At 40.3% G+C, this 27,871-nt stretch overlaps 2 protein-coding genes across 6 annotated transcripts in view; one reads left to right on the forward strand and one right to left on the reverse strand.

Moving 5' to 3' along the window:
- slc8a2b (solute carrier family 8 member 2b) overlaps positions 1-27,871 on the reverse strand; it is a 244,572-nt gene that overhangs the window by 38,671 nt on the left and 178,030 nt on the right. For 4 of the 5 annotated variants that reach the window (XM_085130533.1, XM_085130532.1, XM_085130531.1 and 1 more), the window contains 7 exons: positions 18,061-18,571; positions 8,976-9,113; positions 8,654-8,881; positions 7,764-8,159; positions 2,050-2,175; positions 1,695-1,890; positions 4-134 (listed from right to left, as the gene is read on the reverse strand). In XM_085130533.1, the coding sequence (XP_084986659.1) occupies positions 4-134; positions 1,695-1,890; positions 2,050-2,175; positions 7,764-8,159; positions 8,654-8,881; positions 8,976-9,113; positions 18,061-18,447 (1,602 nt within the window). In that variant the 5' untranslated portion in view covers positions 18,448-18,571. Of the gene's footprint in view, positions 1-3; positions 135-1,694; positions 1,891-2,049; positions 2,176-7,763; positions 8,160-8,653; positions 8,882-8,975; positions 9,114-18,060; positions 18,572-27,871 lie in introns of those variants that run through there. The other variant, XM_085130534.1, reaches the window with a different exon arrangement.
- LOC146503885 (uncharacterized) lies at positions 23,407-27,540 on the forward strand. The gene is made up of 11 exons (XM_085130541.1): positions 23,407-23,629; positions 24,662-24,748; positions 25,091-25,231; positions 25,352-25,491; positions 25,608-25,744; positions 25,850-25,943; positions 26,084-26,183; positions 26,301-26,560; positions 26,651-26,837; positions 27,009-27,136; positions 27,223-27,540. Exons 1-11 carry the CDS (start codon positions 23,509-23,511, stop codon positions 27,538-27,540), a joined length of 1,713 nt encoding a protein of 570 aa, XP_084986667.1. The 5' UTR covers positions 23,407-23,508.

Here is a 27,871-nt window from a genome sequence, read left to right on the forward strand (position 1 = left end):
CACCTTGATCTCTTTGCAAGTCTCTCCAGGCTTGAACACCAGCGTTCCTTCGGTGTATTCGTAATCTGATCCAGCGTTGGCTGAACCATCTTCTGTTCTGTAGTCCACATAGAAAGTGTTCTCTCCCAGACCACCTAAACAACAGAAATAAAACACAGTTACACTGGATATATTACACAATATTATTTCTGTGAGCTGTATCTATCTGTACTGTGATGTTCACACTCTTATAAAACCTATATAGGAAGATAAGCTGACTCTCAGTTACTTTTGCATTTATGTTGCTCGTGTTTTTCACTGGCAGATTTTGTTTTCCTTATGATTTCAGAACTGAAGCCAAAGCACTTTGAGGCAACTGTTACTGAGATTTGGAGTGATATAAATAAGTACATATGAATAAAACTGAACTGAATTTAACTGAAATACATTTATTCAACATGTCTAAAGAGGGACTCTATTTTAAATTTGGATGAATTTAGACTTCCTTTTACATGCTAGTGATTGTCTTGGAGTGTCTAAATCTCGTCATGACTAAAACTGGAGGTGGAAACCAGACCTTTGTACATAAGGTGTACAAAGGTCTAATGAGTGAGATTTTTAAAAAGGAAAAATGAACAAACAAATTTAAGAATTTGAAGGAAATAGTCATGAATCTACAGGCTGAAACTTATGCATCTGGATTTTTGACACCTGAATGTGTGTGTTTGTGTGTGTGTCGGGGGAATCCTATTCAGCTGTATTATCTATAACTGTCCATCAATCAGTGCCTCCCATCTAGGCGCCTTAGAATCAGGCATATATATCAGAAACTCTGACATACTTAATAAAGCTGTTTGAAAAAATTGCTTTCATACTGTCACCACTTTCCAAGCTACAGACCCGCTAAGATCACATGGATGGGTCAAAACGTGGTAGCTGGTCATTGACAATTACGGAGCCCCGCAGGGGACATGGGAGAAAAAAAAATTAAGACGGACTTTTGCGAGATCTCGCAAAACTAACTCGGGATCTCGCAAAAGTTTTGCGAGATCTCGCAAAACAAACACGGGATCTCGCAAAACTTTTGCGAGATCTCGCAAAGTTTTAGCCGCATTCTTCGGACGCTGGCTCGAAGCCGACCGGGAGGTCGAGGCACGATGTGCGGGAAAGCGGTGTTCCTCTCGGCTGTAGTAGGTCTCGACCTCCCGCTCGAAGGAGGTCGAGACCCGTTAGCTCGAAGCTCGAGCTAACGGGAAGAATGCGGCTAAAACTTTTGCGAGATCCCGAGTTTGTTTTGCGAGATCTCGCAAAAGTCCGTCTTAATTTTTTTTCTCCCATGTCCCCTGCGGGGCTCCGTAGACAATCACTCCAAAAAAAACCCAAAAACCTTTTCTTGGGATTCCTCAAAACAAGCTACGTGAAATTTTTCCACAGTGCTGTGTTAAAACAAGAAATTCTGTTTAAGCACGGGTTACTGCACGCTCTCTTTAAAGTGCTTCTTTTATAAGTACTTTTACAAGTAATTAAATGTCTTGCTTTAGGTTCAGTGGAGGAGACTGACCACAGGTCGGATCAAAGACAGAAAAAGTTTAGATCAAATGTAGCACTGATTTGAAGAACAGAAAGATTTTATGCTTTATTACCACAGCAGCTCTCAGCCTCTTGTCTTATTTATGTGGACTCATTATAAGCTTATGCGTAATTCATTTCGCTACCTTGACACGCCACAGCCAGCATCAGGACGCCGCAGTTCTCCATGCACTGACTGTGAGGACTCTCAAATGAGATGCGGCTGCACACAGCCATGTCGTCGTCTTCTGGGGCCTCCTCATCAGCTACGGCTGTGCGCCGCGCGTGGTCCGCTGCGTGCTTCTTCAGGACGTTTCCAGCTCCGATCATCATACGAGTCGCCTTCAGGGAGAGGAAGAGGAGGATGAGGGGTTAAAGGAAACAAAGAGTACAGAATCATTTTTAGAAGCCCTTGAACTACTTTATGCATTCCCACAGTTCTGGACAACCTTGTGAGTTTACCTCAGGGCCTAAGAGAGAGAGACAGTGTGTGTGTGTTACCTGAATGCGGTAAAAAGCTCGGCTCTTCTGCTGGTGCAGCAAGGCGTAGTAGTTGGCCAGCTCCACCAGCTGGTCCAGCTCTTTATCAGGATATTTCTGCTTCAACTCCTTCAAGATACGAATCACCTGGAGGAAAGATGAGAGGACACAAACATGCTTAAATGTAATCGACGCGACACAAGAGCGAGAGATTCTCATCACGTACAGTTTCTGCAGACACGTTTCCACTTATGTAAAAGAAAAGAATTTCTCACTGCCTCCAAGACTAAATATTTTATATGTTTTCAGACTTTTTTTTAAATTACACGTCTCAGATATATGCACAGCTTTTTTAGGACTTTGATTGGGTCAATGCAACACTTTGATACTTTTCTATTTCAGCCATTCTGTTGCAGGTTTGCTGCTGTGTTCGGGATCATTGTCCCGTTTGGGCCAAGCTTTAGGGCTTAGACAGATGGATGTCACTCCAGAGTACTTTGCTATGCAGACGAGTTTCTGGTCGACTCCGGGTCCTGTGGCTGCCCAAATCATCACTCCTCCACCCCGTGTAATAGTTGGTATGCAACTGGTATGAACTGCTGTGCATTGTGACCAAACATTGGTCTTGTCTGTTTGAAGGACATCGTTCCAGAAATTTTGGGGTTTGCTCACACATAATTTTGCAAACTTAAGCTGTTCTGTCCTTTTTAGAATTCCTGGGAAGACTAAGGAATTGTGTTAACACACAACTAATGCTCCAGACCAGCAAACTGTCAAAACGTCTGCTTTCACAGAGCTCATCACACTTGTTGAAGATCAACTAACCAAGTGCAGTTTGTTAGCAGTGTCTGGCTCCCTTTGGATACAGTACAGGTACACTTAGTTTTTTACATGATTGCATCAAGTCTTAGAGATATGAAATACAACAAAGGGTAACGCAGAAATGTCTTATATACTTTTTCAGTTTCATAACAACAGAATCACTGCATCTTTTCTCTAAAAGCTCGAGCTATCAAAAGGATGACATTTTGAAATAATAACCTCCAACAACTTTCAAGCATTAAAAGAGAAAATGTCATCAGTTAAAGGAATAAATTACCCCTTTGCTGTCCAAAGACAGTCACACAAAGAGGCCTGATGTTTAATTACATCTGATCACATGAGTTGGTACAGAAAACATCCCACATTTGTGCTGTTTGAAATGGTCAGTAAACAAATCAAAACGAACATAACGCCTTTTCTCCATAACGATATCCAGTCAGGTGATGTTTCACTTCTACCAGATACAATATGATATACAGTTTTAATGAACAGTTATTATCCTGCTTCCTACTAATCGCCTTCACAATATAACCACATACTGTATTAGAATAGGTGAAGCTGATCTGGTGTTAGGATATATTTTTGCATGAAAAAGATATAACATAACCCACTCTCAGTCTGTACCAGGTACAAACACAAATATGGTAATACTAATATTATTCTATATTTCTTTCATTTTCTCTACACAACACGAAACACAGCTTGTTTCTGGCATTTTAACGGGAGCTGTGAACCTGCTCTTAAAATATGTTAAAATGTGCAGGTCTAACTCCCCTGATGGGCTGTTCTTTGTCTTGTCTTGTTTACAAGGACTGAAAGAGACAAAAACATGGATGCTGGGTATGTAAAATAGGTCTGTCTGTCCAACATTATTAGACAGTCTTGCAGATTTTGAGAAACACCTTTGGCCTGTGCTACCAGGTGTAGAGAGAGGATCCAAATGCCTACCAGGAATCTCAAAGAGATGCAAAGAGGAACTTTATTTGTTTTATAAATAAAAAAGAGAACAAAATGCTGTGCACAACACCGGCGGGAGAACCTGGAAGGAAGTAACTAAACTGAGCCACAAAAAACAGATAACAAAAAACCCTTGTAGACAAACAAGAGTGAACAGCGTGTTTCCTTGTTAATGTGTTATTTTTTCAGTTATGGATGTATTTGCAAGACTCGGTGTGGCGTGATCTGAATCCAGAACTTTTGTGAAGGATTCTTTGTAATGTGGATTAAAATAGTCCTGCTGGATCCAGGGACTCGGGCCATATGTGGTCTGCTTTGGTCTGTCTTCCCTCTAAGAGCGACTGTTAGCAAAGAAAAAAATAGCCCTTTTCAGTGTAACCTGTATGTGCTGCGTATGCATGAAGCCAGGTTTCACAATAAGTGATAGCTCAGGATCAATAAAGGTGTGAGTGGTCCTGAAGGGGTCACCTCAGTGAGAGGAAGTGAAGCCCACAGCCTGAGGCTGCGTTCTGCCTCTGCACACATTTACATCAAGTTTCTGCCCACACAGCGAACTCAAATAGCAAAACTGCAGGGTTGGAGTGCACTTGACACTTTCAGCCGGCTTTCAGGGTGCGAACCTACCTAAAAGGCCATTTAGCGCAATATTATCAGCAGAATAGCGTTTGACCCTCAACTTTAAGGCTACTTTTCCCCCAAATCTCCTGTAATTAGTACAGGAGATTTGGGTATCTCTGGTACAGTAAATACAGTACTGTACATTTCAGTACAGCTTGTGATATCTGAGCATGAACTGCACATACAGCCAAATTAGGAGTAAAAAAGAAAAATGTAATTACATTTCTATTCAATTCAATTCAATTTTATTTATATAGCGCCAAATCACAACAAAAGTTGCCTCAAGGCGCTTCATAGATACAGAGAAAAACCCAACAATCATATGACCCCCTATGAGCAAGCACTTTGGCGACAGTGGGAAGGAAAAACTCCCTTTTAACAGGAAGAAACCTCTGCTGCGACCGGTTGGGGTGAGAGATTTCTAAAACTCCAATTATGTAAGTATGAGCAGCGTCTTCAAACTTGTCACCCAAGTCCAAGGTAAACTGTGAAAATACCTGTGAAAGGCAACAACTTTAAAAAAGTCCACTTTTTAGCATATTTTAGCTTAAAATATGAGAATGATATTTTAAAGCCTGGTGTAATTGGGCCAGAAAAATGACGTGGATGAGGACCTGTTTGTCTCTCAGTTCTTTCTGTCTGTCTAGCTTTTATTTTAATAAAGTTTTTTCCCAAAAGTCTCATTTCTCTGCTCTGACTCTGATTATTGGAATATTTGCCAGTTAAAACATCCACATGTTAATTTCTCTGCTTTAACATTTGGATTAAAGCTTTTCTCATTTTCCATCCTCAATTCTAAATCAAGTAAATTATATTTATAGAGCCAAGTATTACAAGGTCTCCTCAAGGGGTTTTATGATTTGTACTGTCGATAGATTTTCAGTTCAGATAAGAAAAAAGTTTGTTCTACTCCTCAAAAGTAAGAGCCGTTAATCTTTTCACAGCAGATGTAAATGGGCATATCTGCATTCCAGACAGGTGCAAAGCAGCGATTGTTTACAAAATGTTAAAGCTGACAAAATGAGATTATAAAGTGCAGAACAAAGCATGCATGCTTCACTCGAGGAAATGGAAATTTAAACTGGAGACACATTTATCTGCATTTGAGGCGCTTAACAAATTTCATAAAAACAAGAAAACACAAATACTTTAGAAATCTGTTACAAACTTGTTCAAAAAACTAAAAGTTATGTTTTTATTTATGAGGCAAAATAACAAACTTTTTACATGTGTTCTGAGCCAGAAGCCAGAAAATAATGAAGCACATATTCAAATACTTAAATTAAATCTTCTGTTCTGCTTTTTTGTAACACAGTAGATTTGTAAATTTAATAATTATATTTTAGTATGAAAAATATAATTTAGACCAAGGAGCTTGGGCCTGTGGCAGAAACCTTACACTGGGTGGTGTTTGAAATGTATTGAGCACTCTATCTTTCTGTCTCCTGCTGAGAAATAATCCAATATTTTTCTGCAATTCTGTCGTCTTGATGCATTCTCAATCATCCAGGTAAGTAAATCTCCAAAAAGTTGATTCTGTTCATCTGGACGTAGCGTTTTGTGGGAGAAACGTTTCGTCACTCATCCAAGTGACTTCTTCAGTCTCAGCTGACTGCAGGTTTCCCCAATCTTATAAACAGTACATTTGCATAATGACTGAAACCAGCCCACTGAAGGAACAATGGGCTGGGAGGTCAGTTCCTTAATCATAATTGATCAACAACCACTGATCAATGGCCATGAGTACCATTCTTGAGAGTTGGGGAATGGCTGCAATCACAGCATTGTAAGATGGTGACAGATGTACCCTTAGGCCCCCTCCTCGATTCAGAGATGGTCTTTCCCTTTTCACGTAAATGGCCTCCTTGACTCCGCCCTCAAACCAGCGTTCCTCCCTGTCCAGGATGTTACATCCTCATCATTGAAAGAGTGTCCACTGGCCTGTAGGTGTAAATAGACTGCAGAGTCCTGGCCTGATGAGGTAGCTCTTCTGTGTTGTGCCATTCGCTTCGCCAGAGGTTGTTTGATTTCCCCGATGTATAAATCCTGGCAATCCTCCTGGCACTTAACGGCATACACTATGTTACTCTGTTTGTGTCGGGGGACCCGATCCTTGGGGTGGACCAATTTTTGGCGCAGCGTGTTTTGGGGTTTAAAAGCCGCAGAGACCCGGTGTTTAGAAAAAATGCGTCTCAACTGCTCCGATACTCCTGACACGTACGGGATCACTACAGGTTTTTCGCTTGGGCAGCGGTTGTCCTTCTCTCCTGGATCGGCTGGAGCTTTCTTTAGGTGCCTTCCCAGCTTTGACAAAAGTCCAGCTGGGATAACCACATTTACTCAGGGCCTTCTTGATGTGCTGTTCTTCTGCTTGGTTTCATGGTTTCATCTGCCTCCATAATGACATCTCTCACCTTCTTAACAAAATGCAGGGTGTTCTGGATGTGGTGTTCAGAGCTGCCCACCAGCGGGTTGAGGATCAAAGCCAGAAACTTGGAGATGTTATAGGTGACAGAGTTGATCATACAGACAATCGGTCTTAAAGGTGCACCCTGTTTATGTATCTTCGGTAAACCATACAGACTTGGTGTAGATTCCCCTGGGTATAACCTGTGGTATAGCTTCACTGGGCTGGTTTCAGTCATTATGCAAATGTACTGTTTATAAGTTTGTGGAAACCTGCAGTCAGCTGAGACTGAAGAAGTCACTTGTATGAGTGACGAAACGTTTCTCCCACAAAACGCTACGTCCAGATGAACAGAATCAACTTTTGGAGAACTACAATTCTGCCCTAAAACAGCAGAAAGTGCAGGTTTAGATTTTTTACCAACATAAAAATGTGGGAAATGCAATTATGAAATGAATATATGGTAAGCCACATATGCAATGACCCCAGAGTCCAAATGGATTTACATTCTAAATAATATATGAAAATGAAACACTTGTTTCTTAATTTCCTCACTTTGAACACAGATTTTCCACACATAGCACTAAGATGTTCTGCACAAACCAGAAATGCATCTGAGGAATGGAAAGAAAAACTTTGTTTGCATAGTGACAGTGTTAAAATGTGCAGTAACAAGTGCTCCATAGGTTTTTGCTGTTTTCCTGTCTGTCTTCAGAAATATTTATTTATGTTTTGACTCTCTGGTTTGCTGATCTGATGGTTGAAGTTGGCCTGTTTTATAGGAAGACCTTTCAGACAGTTTTATGTAACAGATCATCTGGTGTAACTGAATCTCTCAAACTAACAGTCTAATGTTTGATCCTGATGTTGTGCTTGTGATCAGATGCTCTCCTATGCTGCTCTCTGAAGATTCTTCCCGTCTCTGTCTCACCTCCTTGCGGCTCTCATCCAGCTCCTTGCTGCTTTCCACATTGACTGTAGCGCTGTTGGAGTGGGGCAGATTGGCTCCCCCTCCTGTTCCCACGGCTCCTGCTGCCGCTCCAATGTTGTTGGCTGTGGCGCCTGTGGTCCCGTCCTGAGTGCCGCCCCCACAGTTTTCAGAAGGAACCACAGCGCCCCCTCGCGCTGGGAACTTGCCATCTATGATCATCTCCATGCCGCCTTTGTTGGGTGTCAAATCCCCTTCAGTCTCGACAACGATGCCATGGCGCTTGTCGGCTCGGTAACGCTTGCCCATGTATTTGTAGAAGAGCAGGCGCCGATCAGCGATCCAAGCCAGGATGACGCAGACAGGGAAGAAGAGCAGGGTGACCAGGGCCTCCCACACCTGAAACACACATGGAGATTATAAAGTTAGAACTATTATAGTCGTTAAAGATCAGTCATCCATCCATCCATCTTCTTAACAGCTGAAGTAACTCTGAAGGAGGAGCTCTGAACCCGGGATCTACTTGCTGTGAGGCGACCTGGCCCATAAGGAAACAACAGTATGCGGTCACATTTGGATTCACAAGTTAACATCACTACTTGTGTGGTAAAAAAGAATAAGAGACATCTTTGCTTAGAAGTTTGTCCATCAGCAAGCAGGAAGAAGACGATATTAACCTGTCTCCCTCCACATATTCCCCAACCTCTAAAACAAATAAAAGACAAAAACTGCTCCGTGTCAAAACTATTTCCTGATCACTTCGCTTCACATCTTCATGTTAGAGGGTTCATGTAAGAACTTACCGATTTACCAAAAAGATGAATAAATATCTGTTGCCACTGCACCTCTGAGCTCACTGATTCTTTCATCCTCTCACACCGAGTCTGCCTCACCTCCACGACACCCGGCGATATGATAGACAGGATAAGGTAGAGCCAGATGTAGGCGAAGATGCTCCAGAACGCGGTGATGAAGAACACCCGCAGATGTTTGATCTTCCGGCTCTGGCCGTTGGGGATCACCCACACGCAGATCCCGATGATCACAAACATGTTGAAGGCAGCACTGCCGACGATGGTTCCTGGACCCAACTGGCCAGCCTTGAATTCGTGACCACACACCTGCAAAAAGTTTGTAACAGGAGGAGGAAAGACAAGTCTACTTACCATCTGCATCTCAATAAACGATACACAGAGTTACTGTGTGTGTGTGTACCTCTATAACAGAGAGCAGTATCTCTGGAGCGCTGGAGCCCAGAGCCATGAGCGTCAGATTGGACACTGTTTCATTCCAGATTCGAACCGTCATCACTGACGTTTCCCCGTTAGGCATAGTGATGGTCACCTCCTTCTCCTGTTGGCCCAAACACACAATTTGTGTTACCGTGCTTGATGTAAATAGTCTGGACTACGTAGAAGGATGAAGATGTAACCTGTCCAACCCTAGGCTGAACAGAGAGTTAGGAAGATGCCAGTCCACGGTCTGTGTAAACCTCCACATCCTTATCAGATTATTTCTTCTTCTTCATTCACCAAGTAGGCATAGATACACTGTTCATACCTCAAAAGAAGCGGCTCGTTCATGCACTGTTTGCTTCTATTCAGATTTTTTAAATTTGACACTGAATGGAGAGACTCGTTCTCTTTTCTGCTGTCACTCCTCTTCCTTTAGGCAGATTTTCACGGTACCTTTTACAGTTTTTCAGTTGTGGTCAAAGCTGTCCAGAGAAATCTCTCAAATCTCTCCCCGTTCATGTACACTGGGAAGCTAAAGTGAGGTTAGAGTGAGACATGCAGAAAATCTCGTCTGATCTAATCTCGTTTAACCTGCCCTGTGACCACAATTTTCACCCTACAGCCATCATTTTACCTGCAAAATGTAGCTACACTTGTTTGCTTTTCAAAAAGCCATGCCTCAAAGCCCACACATGCATACTTTTTGAACTACAGCCATTTGTTTCAGAGGGATGCCATCATGTGCTTTCATTCATGAGTTTCCAACCAGTCATGGAGAGAAAGAAAAAATCTTTTTTAACTTGCTCTCCTCGACACAGTCTGCTCAGGCAAACTGCATGGAGTGCGAAGAGTGGACCCGGGTGTGGACATACTAAAACTCATACATAACAGATGATGAGCGGTTTATTTAGGCAGACAAAACAGTACAAAATAAAAGGACGAAAACAACATAAAACTAAACAATGACCTACACTGGGTAAACTAGAAAGGAAACATGAACCAAGAAAAATCTTGGGGAACAGAAAACAAACAAGAAAAACTCTACACATGGCAAAGTGATATGGAAATCTGAAAATACGACATGGCATGGAAAAAACGCAGACGATCCGGCAAGGAGTGACTGAAAACACATGGACTAAATACACACAGGAGGATAATGATGGAAGTGGGAACACATGGGGAAACGGCTGACACACGTGAACATAACGACATCACAGGGGAAACGTAAAGCTAAACACACTGAACACAAGAACACAGGACCTCTTCAAAATAAAACAGGAAACATAATGAAACAGACATGACAACATGAACTTGACAACAAAACAGATGAAACACAAAGGACCAGGGAGACTTAACACAGGGGTTGAAAACACAAGGGGAACTACTAAACAAACGAACTTAGAAAACCCAGTGAACTTAAAATAAACTAAGACTCAAAATGCTGGGTCCAAAGATCCAGAATTGTGACACTCCTGACCTCTATTTAAAGACTACACACACCAAAATCAATTGTGTAGAGCAGCTTGTCAGGATGCTTACAGGTTTTAAAGCACACCTTCCTCATTTGAAATTTTATTTGTGGATTGGTTGGCCATAGTCATGCTCCCTACTGCTGCTGGGAAAACTAAACACTCCTGTGGTGGGTTGAAGTATAGCATGGACATGCGTATGACTTGGAATTTTCAGTATGGCCACCGAAACACATACCAGTTTTACAATGTCCGACACTTTATTAGGCACACCAGTTTTTTACTCTACACAAACAAGCTATTCATCTACATATTTTTGATCCCATCCACAGCAAGTCTGCAATCCCACTGCAATTTCACCAGGAATTGCAAATTCCTGGTCGTCTACTAATTCAGTTTGCATGTTGAAGTATTTCTGGTCAAGATATATAAGATTGTTAGTATGTTAGGCAAGGTGTTTAAAAGAACAGAATAAAGTGTTGCATAAATGTGTTATTGGTTGACAGAGCACTCGGCATAGAAAAATAGGAATCTAAGTACCAGCCAGTCCACACCTCCCTGTTGTTTCAAAAATGAAAAACCAAGAAGGATTTTCTTTTTTGCTAATACGTTTTCCATGGTGATCTGTATGAGCCTCTGGACAGTAAAAAGTCACTGTTCTCACATGCTGGGGCTGCAGATAATGCAGTGGGCAGTACCGTTACCTCACAACGACAGTGGTCCTTTCAGTTTGCATCCCAACTTAGATGAAGGGGGACAATTTTTCTTCTTGTTAACAAGAAGAAGTTCAATATCTCTACCTGCTGAGAATTTGCAGTGAGAACAAATCTTCCATGTTCTCATCCAGTCCTGTGTTTTAAAAACTTATTTTCAGATTAGATTTTCTTTCAAATGTAATTTTCACACTCCGTGTTGTTGCGTTGTAGGCACCAAAACTATCAGGCTAAGTCTTCATTGAGGGAAAGGTTTGGATTCAAATACAAATGTTCATAATGTTAACCACATTAGAGGCTTGAGCTCCATTTTCTGCAGCATAAGCCTGAAAACACTAACAGAACTAAAAAATAAATAAATAAAAAACTAAAAGTCAAATATTTTCACAGTTTAAACATTTGGATGTACTTTCCGTGAACATGACTTACACTATTTTTCATTAACTTCTCCCAAAACGGTTAAGTTAACAAAACAAAAAAAAACAACAACCCTCAGTCAAACCCTGAAGGTTGAAAATGTGCTTCCTATCTAAAGTCAACATTTATTACTGGCTTTGAAAGGGAATATTTATATATGCAGCCAGCAAGTTTGCTTTTACTCCCATTCCTCATTTCTTTCATGATCACACGTACAGTCTATGACCACAAAGAAAGAAAATAAACAGAAAAGCCACGTTGATAATAAAGGTGTCTGTTGAAAAAAGAATCCACGAAACAAACAAAACACATTTCCCTCTAAATCAGAATTCAGTTTATGTGAATGTGAATGTAATTTTTCCGAGTCGTGGCTCTCTTGTCGTATTTATCTACATAGAGACAAAGAGACAGATTTATCTCTCTGCTTCTGCTGTATTCATCACCATTAGCAGTTTATTCGCTGACATAGTCATTACTACATTTACTCTGTTTCCTTTGCATTCATAAATCCTCATAACAGGAGCTCACACAGGACGTGAAGTGCAGAACATGTAGGGTCAGCACTCCCACATACTCCTGCAGTGTACAGACACACCAGCACACAGACTGACCGGAGCCCCGGCCGGTAGATGGTGCAGAGGCGGTGCTGTGCCTGCCACGGTGATGGATTGTGGGGTACATACTCAGATATCCGTGTACACTCACCATGAAGGGGATGGATGAGCTAATGTTTCCTTTGGCTTCTACCACCATGCCTATTACTTTGTTGTCTTTCCCGTTATAGAGCCCCTTATCTGACAGATTTCTCGTTACATTCAATCTCAGTGTAATTCCTTTGGACCCCTGTATATGTATCTGTTAGGCTCAGGGAATGACCTGAATGGAGTTGGACAGCTCCTGTGGAAGGACGAGTTGCGGTCAAGAGGCTCCACTAAAAATGATTTACTAAGCTGTCACCGGAACCAAATTAACCTGGACTGCATTTGACCGTGTGATTGGTACTTTAAACTAGATGGTAGTTGTTTTCCTCCACAGCTGTTTTCAGGCTGGATGCCTGCTTACATTTTCCAGAGTAAATAAATACACTCACTGAAGTTTGTTTGACTCTGAATGGGTTATTTTTTATTTCTGGCCACCATACTGAGGAGCAGTGTTGGTCAAGTTACTTGAAAAAAGTAATCAGTAACTAATTTCTGATTACTTCCCCCAAAAAGTAATCCCGCTACTTTACTGATTGCTTATTTTCAAAAGTAATTAGTTACTTAGTTACTTTTTAAAAACATGATTTACAACATGAATAGGTAATAAAGCGATAGTTCTTTCAGCCCAATTCTACTTTTTCTGCATAATCCATCATATAAAATGTAATCAAATGGAAAAGTTTCTTTTTAAAACTTGTTTTATTAGTTTTAATCTTTTAACTTTACGCATCAAGCAAACATTAAATTATATGCAAAATTCTCTGACTGGAAGAAATTTGTTGAACATTTAAACCTATTTTCTGCACATTCCAGCACATAAAATAAAATAGTTGTTTGTGTTTACACTCACTCTTTCTAATTATTGTGAGTAAAACACAGCAGAAAATAAATAAAATCAAAGACTCAGCGGTCCTGTTGCTCTATTTTCACCTGTTTAGCAGGAGTGGGACAGGCGGAGGTTTGCCCTGGTGCAGGTGTGTCGCAGCGGTCAGTGGAAGGATCCGGGAGTTTCACATTCCCGTGGCAGTGTACTGTCGGTGCTTGCTCAGAAGTTTAGGGGTTTTTTCGCTGTAAAAAGAAGTTTCGTTCCCACGCAGTGAGCAGCAGACGCTAATGTTTTTGTCACTTTTTACGGAATCAAACTCAAAGGTCAGTACTTCCACGCTTTAAACGCTGCACGCTCATACTCTCTCCCGCACTCGTTATATTATCCATTGTTGATCTGCACACAGCTGTTGCCACGAATGTTGCACTCGCTTACGTCACTGTCATGAGACACCAAAAAAATCACGGTTTTAGTAACGCAGTAACGCAGCGCGCTTACGAGAAAGTAACAGTAATCTAATTACCTTTTTTGCAATAGTAATCCCTTACTTTACTGGTTACTTGGAAAAAGTAATCGGATTACAGTAATGCGTTACTTGTAACGCGTTACTGCCCATCTCTGCTGAGGAGCATAGCTATCCATGGTTGTTTCAATGAATAACTTTTAATAAATGTTTCCAAGTATTTAACACTTCTGCAGTGGCAAGCTAAAGACTGTTAATATATGCCTTCAACATCTTAATGCGATATGCTGTGGTGGTTACTTCAGATTATTGTGGATATGGTTTCTAGTGCTTGTGTGGCAGAGAAAAGTGTAAAGGTGTAAATGGAGTCAGACACCTGCATTAAAATGCAAAAACAGGTCTCAACTAAAGTCCAAACTAAACAACCTCAACAAAGTAAAGACATGCAAAAAAAAAAAAATTGAAACAAACATGAATCCAGAGACACAAGAGGCCTAGCAGAACACAGGAGGTCACTGGAAATAACTCTGAGCTTGCCACGCAGAAAATGCACAAAAGGCAAAGAGAAGGTAAGACTATAAATACACCGGGAACGGATCGGGGAATGAGAAACAGGATGGGGACCAGAAGCAGGTGAAACTGTGTCCAAATCTGGAGGCTGCATGTTTCGAAGGACGTGGCCTACATAGGGCATACCTTCACAGGCCACAAAAACCTCAGAGACCGGAAGTGTAGCCTATCAGCGCTGCCTCTGTTGCCTAGCAACCATGAAACTGGCAGCTAGAGAGGTGTTGGAGAGAGATGGAGGACAAAATCCCTAATGTCATGTAACTTGTATGAAGACAAATTCAATGTTATAGAGCGAAATATATTTAAATGCAGTGACTTCTTCCCTCAGACTGTCAGTCTGACCTCCGAATGCAACCTTCAAAGGATGCAGCCCCTGAATTTGGAAACACTTAATCAATCAGTCAAGGGAAGACAAGAAAATAAAATTATCACATGACATGAAAGAAAATTAAGCTTCAAAGCAAAACATGGTGGAACCAGAAGAACCAGAAAGAACATCCGAGAACAAAGTTATAAACACAAAGATGAAACAAATGAAGGAAGAGAAACACTGACATCAATAACAAACCCAAAATATAAGAAATAATAATAATAATAATAATAATAATAATAATAATAATAATAATAATAATAAATGAGGAACTGATAACTGAACATGTGAAATCGAACTTAAATTATAAAACTAAAGTATAGTATTAGCAGAATGGTAAAGTCATCACAGCCAAAAACCCCAAAACATATAAAAACAAAAGTTCAAAACTTTAACCTCAAAATCACACATGGTCACTATTCATGTTCAGGGATGTTTGGAAATATAAATAAAATAATAAGCCTGTAAGAGTGCGGTGTATGGGGCACAGAAATGTGACAAAATCTTTTAACTAACATTAAGTCTTAACTTTCTGAATGAAGTAAGCAATCTATAATAACAAAATCTGCGTCGATTCATTATAAAATGTAGATTAATCAAAATCATGTAACATACCCTCTTTAAGTGCTGCACACTCAAAATAAAGAAGCTAATTCTGTTTCTTATTGACCTCTAAGCCTCTGGTAATACCATCATATCTACTAGAAGAAGCTGCTCGTATGTTTTTAAAGGTATCCTTGCCCTACTTGCCTCTCTCTGCAGAATACAAGCAGTCATTGGCCATCTGTCTATATGCAGCCTACATGATAGAAGTGAGGAGACCGACTCTTTCCTGCTGCTGCAAACGGAGAAATGAAATGTGTGGGTGGAGTGTAATTGCATCTCCAAGGAGCTGAGCTAACACTGATGTTATAGGTCCTGTCAGACAACTCCAGCACTGAGCAACATTTTACTCTGAATGTGTAAAATTACTCCTTGGGAGCTGAAATAAACTCAGAAATGTTCTGTACTCAAACTTTAATACTTCTTCTACTGCTGTTCTACCCACAACAGAAAAGGAATCATATGGAGAGTATCGTGTAAGACAAAATCTTATACTCTGTAGGTGTTAGCCTCTTTTTTTTAAACCAGAAAACAGCTTTGATACTGGGAACAGCGTCTTAATGTCCTCGTTTCTCACTCCAGCTGACCTTCATGTCTCCTCATCCTCCTTTCAAACTGGACCTCAGGGTCCACTGAAGCCTCAAAACTCAGGCGCAATTGTCTTTTTTTTAAAAAAAAACACTGCATACACTGCATAACCTCAAGACCCGATCCATTAAAAGCCACCTGGGACACAAACACACACAACCTGTGAGCTGTACTCCTGCAAAAACATCACGACAACTTTGGCAAATAACAACTCTTTCTGCTGACTCTGAAAACAGCTGAGGGTCATTTGCACTGTTACAGTTTGCAGTGGAAATGGAGAGAGGAGGGGAATCTATGAAATTCCCATTATAAGGAACTGCTTTACAGGAAGGAGACGACTGAATGATGAAGCACACAAATTCCCTTCACAGGTTCCAGCAAATCATTTATGGCTTCATTGAAGACGGAAACACACCTTTATTAATGCATTAATATGAAGTAGGTCTATTTTGAAGTGTTTGGTGCACGGTCAGCAAACAGTCTGCACTATAGCTGAGTGAAAACACTTGACAGGTGGAAGCTTTATCTTTCCTTTCCTTTTGGATAAAGCTTGTAGTAAGACCTGGATCAGGTGACGCTGAACCATCCATCACCACATGGATGAACCACCACCACATGTCATTACATTTAACTTTCCTCTCTCCTGCAGTTTGCATGTTTCCTGTTTGTTGCTTATGTTCTCTCTTTCTTTCCTTTTTTATCCTCAGGGAGGGGCAGCCATCTGCAGATACTGGCCCCTGTGAGCAGCACTCGGAAACAGTGCTGCTCACAGGGGATAGTCTGTTAGTTTTCTCTAATAATGGCGTTTTTAACCTTACAAAGCACATTGGAACACCTATTGTAAATACATTCTGTGTAAAGGAAGGTTAATAAAAAAAAAAGTTTTCCATCAAAGATGTATGAACAGCAATTTTCACTGCAGTTTCATGAAATGGTCCCAAATTATTCCGGCACACGGTCTGATGGTAGCGCATCGTGGTCGGTGTAATAGTTCATGTTCATGGACATAAGTCATGTACCTCCAGGCTAAAAGAGCAACAAAGGCCAAATTAGGAAGTGGAAGATCAATACTTTCTGATACACTACCGTTTGAATCCCACACCTTGCTTCATATTACTTGCAGCTCCATAGTGTAGTGGTTCACACATTTGCCTAACAAGCAGAGGTTTCCCCAGGAGAAGACACAAATCCTTTGGGGGTTGCATCAGGAAGGACGTCCGGTGTAAAATTGTCCAAATCAAATACACAAAGCTATCCGCTATGGAGACAACCTTGTTAATTTCTTTGTTATTACAACTCAAAACAAATAAAGGGAAGGCAGCTTGTAACTTGGATTGATCAATATCTTTGTGCACTTACAAATTGTAGGTTCAGCTGTTGTTGATGTTCAGCTTCACTTGCTGCTAAAGCATTCTCACTACATTAATGAACGTTTCATGGTTCTGTTTAAAATATGTTCACCTGGTAACTGAAAACTGATTTATTAGGTTGCCTGTCGTGTGAAGACACATGATGCCAGCATTACTTTTAAACCTGCGCTGAGCGACACAAAGAAAATAAGGGCAATCCTGTGTTTGTAAAGAAACAGATCATATTCATCACTATTTCCTGATTGGCCATGAGACTGCACTGATGTGAAAGGTGTGCTTGAGTTTTGATTCCGTGTTTCTGGGTAGTACATACTTTTTCCAGATCTCTGTGGTGGTCACCTGACAAAAGTTTAAATAACTCGTCGAGTAATTTGGCCTGGAAGATGGTCGACACCCTGCTAGATTTGTACAATCTATGAGTTTCTAAGGAGCTTGGAAAGAAAAGCGTCTAGACTTGTTTAAGTTGCTTGAAGACGTTTCACCTCTCATCCGAGAAGCTTCTTCGGTTCTAAGGGTCAAATGGTGGAGAGTCCCAGATTTAAACCCAGTGGGAGTTTCCCCCCCAAGAGGGACAAAGGACCCCCTGATGATCCTCTACCTAATCACATGAGCCAAGGTGTGAAAGCGGGTGCGGGTCACAATCAACCATTTTTGGAGCATATCACAACTTATCCTCACTGCAGTCTATCTGTAACCTGAAGAAATAAAAGATGAAAAACTAGGAGCTTTCAAAGTTGAGAACTTTGCAAAAACGACCCGTCTGAAAGCTTCAGCGGTGAGGTCAACAGGCCTTGGAAGCTAAACATCCCCCCTGATGCAAACTGAGATCCAAACAAAAACCGTACCATTTATATCAACTATACCACCCGTAGATTGAGTGCATTTGCCTGACTCAAGGTATATGTCATGTTCAAGCTTGTAAGATGTAATTATTTCTTGCTTTTATAAATAATTAAATGACTTTTGTCATCCTACCTGAGATGTGATGACCTCTATGGATGCCATGAAGCGGTCAGCAATGATGGACACTCCCAGGAACATGTACATGAGTGACAGGAAGTAGACCACAGCTCTGGCCACCTGGTAACCGACTCCAGGGTTTTCGGGGTACCAGACAGGTAACAGGATGCCCGGCTTGCACACGGTCACCTCATCACACTTATCCCCAATGCTGGGTGATGTACTATTATCATTAGATAAGGAAGGCAGGACGGAGGAGGAGGGAAATATGGAGGGCAAGGCTGTTCTTGGGTCAGGGTTCATGCTGGGGTCACTGCGCTGGGACTCTGGCTGGCAGGGTGGCAGTGGAAGGAGGAAGAGGAAGAAGAGGAGGAAGGGGGCAGGAGAGACGGAGAGAGACATCACGACGTTTGATTCCCACGAGAAGCAGGAAAGACGAGGCAGAAGATGATAGGAATAGGCAGAGGAAGAAGAAGACGGGAACGGGAGATGCTGAGTACAGCCGAGGGTGCTGCGACTAGCTCACCTGCAGGGGGGGGGGGGGGGGGGGGGGGGAGAGAGAGAACGAGAAGGAAAATCAGAATTAGTTCATGAATAAAGAGAAGAAAAGGCTTTAAAAGCTGTACCGAAGACCAAACAAAGAGTGGATTTGAAGCTTATGCAACATTAAGCAAACACTAAAAGAAGTGTCTTCCATGCTGTCAGACACTTTTTAATGAAAACACTGAGGGAACAATAGAAAGGAGAGAAGAGTTCTGGCTACGCTAGGTTTTAAAAATCACACATACTCTTTACAGTTGCATCTGCGGTTTTTACCAAAGTTACACAAATTTACACCCTTCCCAGCAAAATGTGTCAGTGCTGGTGTGAAGCCAGTTCTGTGGTGGAGCCTTGAGAGCCAGCCAACATTTCAACAGGTTTCAGAAACGATTCTTACACAGCTTTTGTAGGAAAAGGTGTGAAACCTGTCAGAGGATAATAACACAGAGGACGTCATCTGCATGATCGCTACACCTTCAATGCAATAGTGAAATTCTCACTGTAGCCCCTCCCATAGTCACCACCCGTCTTTTTTTGATATTATAAAGGTATGGAACCAGCGCTAGACTAAGCACTGATCTATATCTGGCTCTGTAATCTTACTGTTTCAGCCCAGCAGCGCTGTGATAGACTTACAACCTGTCCAGGGTGTACCTCAACTCTCCATATCACAGCTGACGTAGGCTCTATTTCCCCGCGACCTTAAACTGGACTATCAGTTAAGAAAACGAATGGATGGATGTTTTAACTAAGAAGTTTACAACATGTTCCTCATTACCAGAGATGGGCAGTAACGCGTTACTGCCCATCTCTGGTAATGAGGTAAACTTACTAAGAAGTTTACTGTAATCCGATTACTTTTTTCAAGTAACGAGTAAAGTAAGGGATTACTATTGCAAAAACGGTAATTAGATTACCGTTACTTTCCCGTAGGAACGCTGCGTTACTGCGTTACTAAAACCGTGATTTTTTTTTGCGAGAATGTCTCACGACAGTGACGTAAGCGAGTGGGACGTTTGTGACAACAGCTGTGTGCAGATCAACAATGGATCATATATCGAGTGCAGAGAGAGTATGAGCGTGCAGCGTTTAAAGCGTGGAAGTACTGACCTTACTTTGAGTTTGATTCCATAAAAAGTGACAAAAATATTAGTGTCCGTTGTGCGTGGGAAGAAAACTTCTTTTTACAGCGGAAAACCCCTAAACTTCCGAGCAAGCACCGAGTAGCTACGACGTAATGAGAAACTCACAGAGAAACTCGCGGATTCTTCCACTGACCGCGGCACACCTGCACCAGGGTAACCCTCCGCCTACCCCGCTCCTGCTTTACAGGTGAAAATAGAGCAACAGGACCGCTAGTCTTTGACTTTATTTATTTTCTGCTGTGTTTTACTTGCATCTGAAAGACTGAGTGTAAACACAAAAAATATTTTATTTTATGTGCTGGAATGTGCAGAAAATAGGTTTAAATGTTAAACTAATTTCTTCCAGTCAGAGAATGTTGCAGATAATTAAATGTTTGCTTCATGCATAAAGTTAAAAGATTAAAACTAACAAAACAAGTTTTAAAAAGAGACTTTTCCATTTGATTACATTTTGTATGATGGATTATGTAGAAAAAGTAGAATTGGGCTGAAAGATCTATCGATTTATCACCTATTCAGGTTGTAAATCATGTTTTTAAAAAGTAACTAAGTAACTAAGTAACTAAGTAATTAATTACTTTTGAAAATAAGTAATCAGTAAAGTAACGGGATTACTTTTTTGGGGAAGTAATCAGTAATTAATTACTGATTACTTTTTTCAAGTAACTTGACCAACACTGCTCATTACACACTCAGTTGCAGCAATAGCAGTTGCTTTCCCAAATTAATTTCATCAAATTAAAATTCCAGCCCTGCACTTGGCTTGCTCTGCACCCAAGAAATACTTTTTTGAATATTTGTAGATAGATATACTTCAGTATATCGATTTCTTTCTCTTTTTAAAGAGTTTCACCAGAAACAGTTTTGCCTTATTTATACGAACAAAATCCTTCCCTTTAGATGATGACTTCACTGAACCTTATCTTTTGAGGAAAATGTCAAATTTGTCACAAAATCACACCTCTTGACTTTAGCTTTCATTTTTCATTTTCACCGTGCTGCATCTCTCACCCATGCGTTCGTTGCCTTCTCCCTGTAATGGCATTTAATCTAGAATGCCTAGCAAAGTCCTGGATAGGCGACAGGGTGTCCAAAACTCTACTGCCAGGCTTTGCTGGCAGGACATAATGCCTACTCTCAGCCACCTACACTAGTGTATTAAATAAGATTCTCCTCCTAAAAAGTCCCTTCACAGTGTTCATTGCAGTATTCATTCCCCCTCTGATACAGGAGAGCTGTTCATCCCCTCTCTACGTTGCTGATCCTGTGGCACAGAGCTGTTTGTGATGGGGCTTCGGTGCTTTGGAATTCTCTCCCGCTCCACATTCAAGGAATAGAAACTCCAGAGCAATTTAGGAAAATCAACCTTTTCACACTGGCTTTTGTTCCCACTCAAAGTAACTTTGCTTTGTTGTCCCCTTGATATTATTTTGCAGTGCGTTTTATGTACGATGTTTTTGACCTTGCATTCATACTGCAGCTGTTGTTTTTCATATGAAAGCAGAAAATAACTGGATTGTGAATTATGTAAAGTTTCCCCCGTAAATATAGACAAAGGAAGTTGTAAGTGAACGCTGGCAGGTATAAAAGAGTGGATGATGTAATTCACTCTTGAATGAAACATTGAGGTGAGTCACCAGAACACAGAAAAATGATAATATAGAGATAAAATAATTAAGGCTCAATAGAAAAAGTTGGAGCAGAAGGCTAAGTGGAAGAAAGGATGATAAATGCAGACAAAAAAGAATGAATAATGGATGAATATAGTAGTGTGCGACTTTTAGTTCGGTTTAGTGTGACCTCGTGTCGCATAAAAGTCTTAAAAGCAGCATTTTCTCTATTGTTTACCTTGAACTTCAGATGGAAGGAAAAACAAGTGAGGCAGAAACCCGGAGCGAGGGTGAGAACAAATGGAAAAAGGACAAACAAATGCAAAAAACTGAGCGAAAACATGACAGACAGAAGAAGAGAGGGATGGGAGGAAGAGAGTCAAAAGATAGAAAGACAGTACAAAGAAGCCGAGACAGCAGGGAGGACGAGTCGCCACGATGGCCTCCAGAAAAAGAGGCTTGTTTTTGTTTGAGTCATGCAAACCCAGAACTGCTCACCAAATGTCTTCCTGCTCTTTCCTTTTTAATTTGAGACACTAACACACTAACAATGCTAACGCTTGTCTGAGGTAAGTTTGTGTGTTTGCGCATGCAACGTCACTTCTGCCAACTGGTGAAATTTAGACCTCAGCGTGAAACCAAAGGATGGACAGATGGACCTCGCTCTCCCTCTCACGCTTCATCTCTCTCCATCCGTCCATTAGTGAGGAGGGAAGCACCTGCTAACACCTTCTGTTTTACAACATTACACACCTAACCTGCTCTCATATTAATTTGGTTGATGAAAATATGAAAATTATGCTCGTATTAAAAAAAAAGACAACTTCTATAATCCTGCTGTTTGTCTTTCTTTTGTTTTTTTTTTTGGAGAACACAGGTTTAGTTATTCCATCAGAAGCAGGACTTCTGAAGACGTCAGATCACTGAAAAAGACGACCAGAGCTCTTTTTAGGCCAGGACCCAGTTTTACATTTACACAACAGCAAAGAAAGAATCACACTTCCCAGCAGTCACACACACAAAGGTCAGACAATTCAAATATTAGATGCCACCTTTACAAACATCATGCACGATTAGTTAGACGATTAGATTCTGTGTGGTTTCAGCTTGTGTTTGTGTAAGAAGACATGTTTAGTCTCCATATTTGCTCCTGTGTATCTACTGCAGCCTGAGCCCAACAGGACAAAAGCAACAGTGTGTCAAAAACTGCTGTTCTGTCTGCAGTCGCTCGCGTAGCAGGTACACACAAGTTGCCCTTTGGCAGCGCTTTGGCGGCATCATGCTGCACCAAAGTTTTTAAGCCACGAATCATCAGTCTGATTGGTGTAAACATATAAATACTTTGGTAGCACAGCTCCATAATGCTGCATGATGGATGCACTGGCACGGCTGTGTGAAAGAAGCAGCCGTTGATTAGTAGGTTCGTTTCTATGCACCAGCACTCATCCTACAAACAATGTAGCATGCTGAAGCTGCATGTTGCATATAATGATGCGATGAGAATCCTTTGCAGGATACCTAGAAGTGGTAGTGCCAGCCAGATGTTTGTAGCAGTGTGTGTTTGGACTTTTAAAGCACTTTTAAGATCGTTAATGTTCAATTTTAGAGAACGACTGGATGGTTCGAGTAACAGTATAATTTTAGCACTTACAGATCCGACAGTGAGTGGTTCCCGTTACTCATCCAGTCTGAGAAAGCACTGGTTAAAGTGTTTGTGTATTTATTGATTTATTTTAAGTAATTGTGTTTTATGTATATTATGGTTTTATATTTTTTTACAAATGCTTTATATACTTATTTATATACATATATATATTTAATGGTTTATACCTTGTGTTGGGGGAGGGAGGGTGGGTGTTGTGTGTGTGTTTCTGTCTTGTTTTTATGGACATGAAGTCTGCCAATAAAGATTGAATTGAATTGAAAATGAGGTGCTTTGTATTTACGAGCCATTCAGAGGGCAGAATCTGAAGCTGATTCACGTGTGCACACTTCCACTGCGGTTCATAAAGGAAACACTGGCTGCGAGTAAGGTTTTATAAACCAGATTACCGTTCTGGATCCTACACAGTAAATTTCCCAGTGTTAAATCAGCAGTGTTAAAGTGTATTTACTCTAATAGAGTCATTATAACAACAGCTGGAGCAAAACGCCCCCCAGTGTGGGTGATGATTCGTGGAGTTAAAAGAGGCAGTGTCAACGTTACTCTAGAAAGCTCCTCCCACCACAGACTCGTTTTCAAACCAAGAGGATTTTTCAGGACGCCATTTTCTTCACATCAGTTGCAGGGTAAGTTGTTCATATTTACTTATTAAACCAACAATTCGACATTTTAAGCACAGATAGCACGTTAAAATAAGGTTACATTCCTTTTGTCCATGTTTATTATATATTTCATTTTGTACCAGAAGCAAATGTGACACTGTCTGTATGCTAATGTAAGGTTGTTAATTAGCTAAAAAAAAAGTTGACTGATATCAGTGTTGGACTGTAAGGCTTGTTATCAAAATTTATTTCAGTGTGTAGTGGTGATTGTGTTGTGTTCTAGTATGTTCGAAATTCCATTAAATTAAACCCTCCATGTGTTGGGATTTACATCTTAACATTAGCTAGCTAACTAGCATTTTGGCTAACCTCAGTGCGCGGGCAATTCGCTATCGTCAAATTTTAAATTACATAACCCAAGCATTAACTAATTAAAGGTTTACACTAAATGTTACATTTTTCTTTTTTTGATACCTATGTACCAGATATAGAGGTCGTTTTCAGTAAGGTTATTGTCTTATTTTAATTTGGCTGTCTTCAGCGATTTTACAGTTACAGGAGTACAACCAGCAGGTGTTATAAGCTTGATAAAGTATCCAAAATGTCCAGGATTCAGTTTTTAATGCTTTTTTTTAGTAGGTTGAATTTAAGATGACAGCATTTGTATTTATTGTGAGTTGATGGTATTGACAAAAGTTACCCCGCTCCTTTTTCCATTTTGGTTACCAGACTGTTCAGTATGTTACCTAATGATGACAAAATACTGACTCCCTAGTACTAAGTTAGATCAGACAAATGGTAAAAAGTAGTAGTAATTACTTTAGTTTTGTATTGAGGATTATATCGCTTGTAGATGAAATACTCATTTAGTAAAGGGCTAAAAACTACCGCCAAAGAGCTGAAACACCTTGTTACACTGACATAAAAGTAACATACAGTAAGAAATAACATTGCAAGGCTATTTTGCTGGTATTTATTGGACTGATTTAATATTCACATTTTCTGTTTACTGTAGTTCAATGAAGAGCACTGACTATAAGAAATTACTGTCTACAGGAAGCATGCTGCTTAAAGCAAAACTCGGAGGTGTGCAGAAATTTGTTAGAGTATCTGAGCCAAGCCTTAAGGAGTTTTTGATTGCAGGTAAGAAACCAACATTGTATAAAAAAGGTGTACAAGGGGCTTTAAGTTCTTTTTGTTATTTAGTCTTTTCAAACTGCATTTTATGATTAATTGAAAATGATCTGTGTTTTGGAAGCATCTTAGTTATGAATGTATATTTAGTGGGGAAAAAACTGCATAATGTGAGTGTCACCCATTTTAATCTACCACTTATCAAGCATGTTAGTGGCGCTTAATAATTTAGCTTTTATTTATCTGACTCACTTTTGAAGAAGTATCTTGAAATTATCTTCATTTTAAGCTACAAAACATTAGATGCCATGTAATCTTTTTGTTTACACAAAGTTGTGTGCTTGTTTCCAGCATTTGCAAAGTTTGGTGTGCCAGGCGTAACAGAAGGAGTGAAAGTTTTTGATAGTTCAGGGACTGAGTTGGATGAGGATGTATTTAAGGATATAGTAACAGATCCCTCAACCGGAGTACTAACCATCAAATATGAAACAGGTTTGTTTGAATGATGTGTGTTTCATTGAATGTCATTTTTGTGTGTGTCATTATTACATTGTTTATTCAAAGAGTGTATAAAATGAGTCTAAACTGATTTGTTTTGCTCCTATTTTTGAGGTCTGGAAACATCTGTTGCAGAAGTGTCTCCTGAGCGGTTCCAGTTATCATCGCCACATTCATCAGATTCACAGGATACTGTCATCCTTTCAGACAGCCCTTTGAGGAAACGTCAGAAGCTGGATGCAGAAGCTAAGCAAGTAAGAGTTAACAGATTTCCACATTCTTCTAATAGTGTCTTTTTTGTTTGTAGTTTAAGTGTTCTGAACTGTAGTGGTTATATCAACATGTAGAATGTTTTTATTGTTTTTTCCAGTTGGTGGAATCCATTCTCACCAGCGAACCTGGTGGAGAACGTATAATAAATGAGTACAATCGGACCAAGTCCCTGGTGGATGAAACCAGAAGAAAAATGGTCAACATATTGGTAGCTGACATGACAGAAAAAAATGGGTAATTTATTTCTGGCCCTGTGATTTTTACTATCATTTTCAAATTATTTTAAATCTCTATTAATTCCAGGGAAGCTGACTAGTTCTTTTCCTTTTGATCTTGCAGTACATCACCACCACGGCAGGTAAAAGAAATGTATGCCAGAGGAATTGTAACCTTTTTCCCTTACCTCAGTGACCCATACTCAAAAAATGGCTATGTAAGTAGCTAACAGTAATAACTGATACAACTAAAATCAAAATTTTAAATCCTGCCAAAATGTATGTCCTTATCAACTGTTCATGGTTACATAACTTACTGATAAATTAAACAAAATGTCTGTATATGTCACTCTCCAAGGAACATTATTATGATAGCGAGAGTGGCACTGGGTATTTGGCCTGGAGGATTAAAACCATACAGAGATGCACTGCTAAAGAGAGGCGATTATCATCTGGAGGTAACATTTATAATTAAGTGGAAACATATAATACAGTTCCAAATTGCGGTTCTGTATTAATAATGGTTATTAAATGTTATTATTAGTTTTGATAAAGTTGTATTTCATATTGTCTAGCACCAGGAGATGGATCATCGGGTGAAGACCAGTGTGGTGGACCAACTGTCAGACGAGAGTTGCAGTTTGTTACAGAGAACGTGCTGAGTGAGGATGAGTGTAAGGAAGCAATCTCTCTGATGAAACATTCAGCTGATGAAGACACAGTCAAGAAGAAGATGAAGTTGACATTTGTTTATCGACACAACATGGTCCTTGACCCCCTGCTGTCAAGCAACATACTATCTGTTTTTCCACGTTTCAAAGATATCAAAGGCTTGGTGAGTATTTTTCATTACGTTGACAATGTAAACACATTTTATTTTTTGCAGATAGCAGATATAATTCTCTATTCTCTATCCCTGTTACAGATCGAACAGGATTTTGTACTGATGTTTGGTGAGGATGTATCAGGCAGGTTGCTGGAGAGGTGGCCAACAACATTCAAAAGAAAGATTATCCAACAAGGCAGAAAGCTTCCTTCTACCAGTGACCTGGAAGAACTCTTGCTGGCAGCTGACTCTCCTGAGGATGCCACTGAAGTTAATGCTGACATTGGTGAGCTGTTATTTCTTTGATTAGCACATTCACAGCATATATAATGTTTGTCATAGAACAGCTGTCCTTTTGTATTTTGGGTCTACTCAAACATTTTGTCAATGCAGATGCATTGAAATTTGTTATTGATGATGATGATTCAACTTTATTAAAAACAAATATTTTTTTCAGGCTGGGACAGTGACCTCTCAGCGATTCTATTGCTATTACATCTGATTCCACCATCTGGTCAGGGTCAGAAGAGACCAGGAAAGGTGTCAGCTTCTCAAGCAGAAAGGCATCTCGTGGTCTTCAAGAAGGTTTGTTTCTTTTCTATTTTTATGGTATGAATTACCAGTTTAAGAAACACTTGATTCTTATTCCCTGTCTGTATTTGTCTTTTCAGACTGGAACAAATATCCAAGAGCACCTTGATGCCATCACTACCAGCACTCAACCCTATCTCCTGGCTGTTGGGGTGAAAAAGAATGACATCCACCAGTTCTTCATTATTCTTGACAAGAATGCCATACCATGCAAGTCTACCTCTTCACTTGGTGCTTTTGATGAACTGTTTAAAGCACATTTTGTGTTTGGCACATCTTACAACACCATGCTTCACAACATGTACACGTTCATCCAAACCACTGTGTACAATATAGATGTTGGCAAAGTCAAAGAAAGTCCCAGAGTTGCTGAAATAAGGGCAAGGTTGCTTCATTAGGGCTTGAAGGTTAATTCTCCATCATGAAGTGTTTTGTCTGTCAGGCTGAGTTCACTGGTTCAAACATGCTTGTTAGGCATTTACGGTTAGTCCATGGTTACTTACCTGGAAGAAATCTTCGCCTTAAATGTGCCCAGCGTGACTGTGGCTGTGTGTTTGGCACTTTTTCAGGTTTTAGAAAACATTTAAATACCAAACACCTTAACTATTTCGACCAACAGGCTGACACTGATGTTAATTTACAGCCTGATGTGGCAGTTAAAGAAGTTAGCACTACAGGGGAGGTGGTGTCAACTAATGTAGAAGAAACACCCACAACATCTGAAATGTT

The sequence above is a fragment of the Neolamprologus multifasciatus genome, chromosome 14, assembly GCF_963576455.1.
Source record: "Neolamprologus multifasciatus chromosome 14, fNeoMul1.2, whole genome shotgun sequence".
Classification (NCBI taxonomy): Eukaryota; Metazoa; Chordata; class Actinopteri; order Cichliformes; family Cichlidae; genus Neolamprologus; species Neolamprologus multifasciatus.

Bases quoted from the DNA above. Each gene is read 5' to 3' on its own strand.
- LOC146503885 (XM_085130541.1), top strand. From the start codon at position 23,509: ATGATTCGTGGAGTTAAAAGAGGCAGTGTCAACGTTACTCTAGAAAGC. The intron at 23,630-24,661 runs GTAAGTTGTTCA...TACTGTCTACAG, and splicing joins TTCTTCACATCAGTTGCAGG to GAAGCATGCTGCTTAAAGCA. The intron at 25,745-25,849 runs GTAATTTATTTC...TTGATCTTGCAG, and splicing joins GACATGACAGAAAAAAATGG to TACATCACCACCACGGCAGG.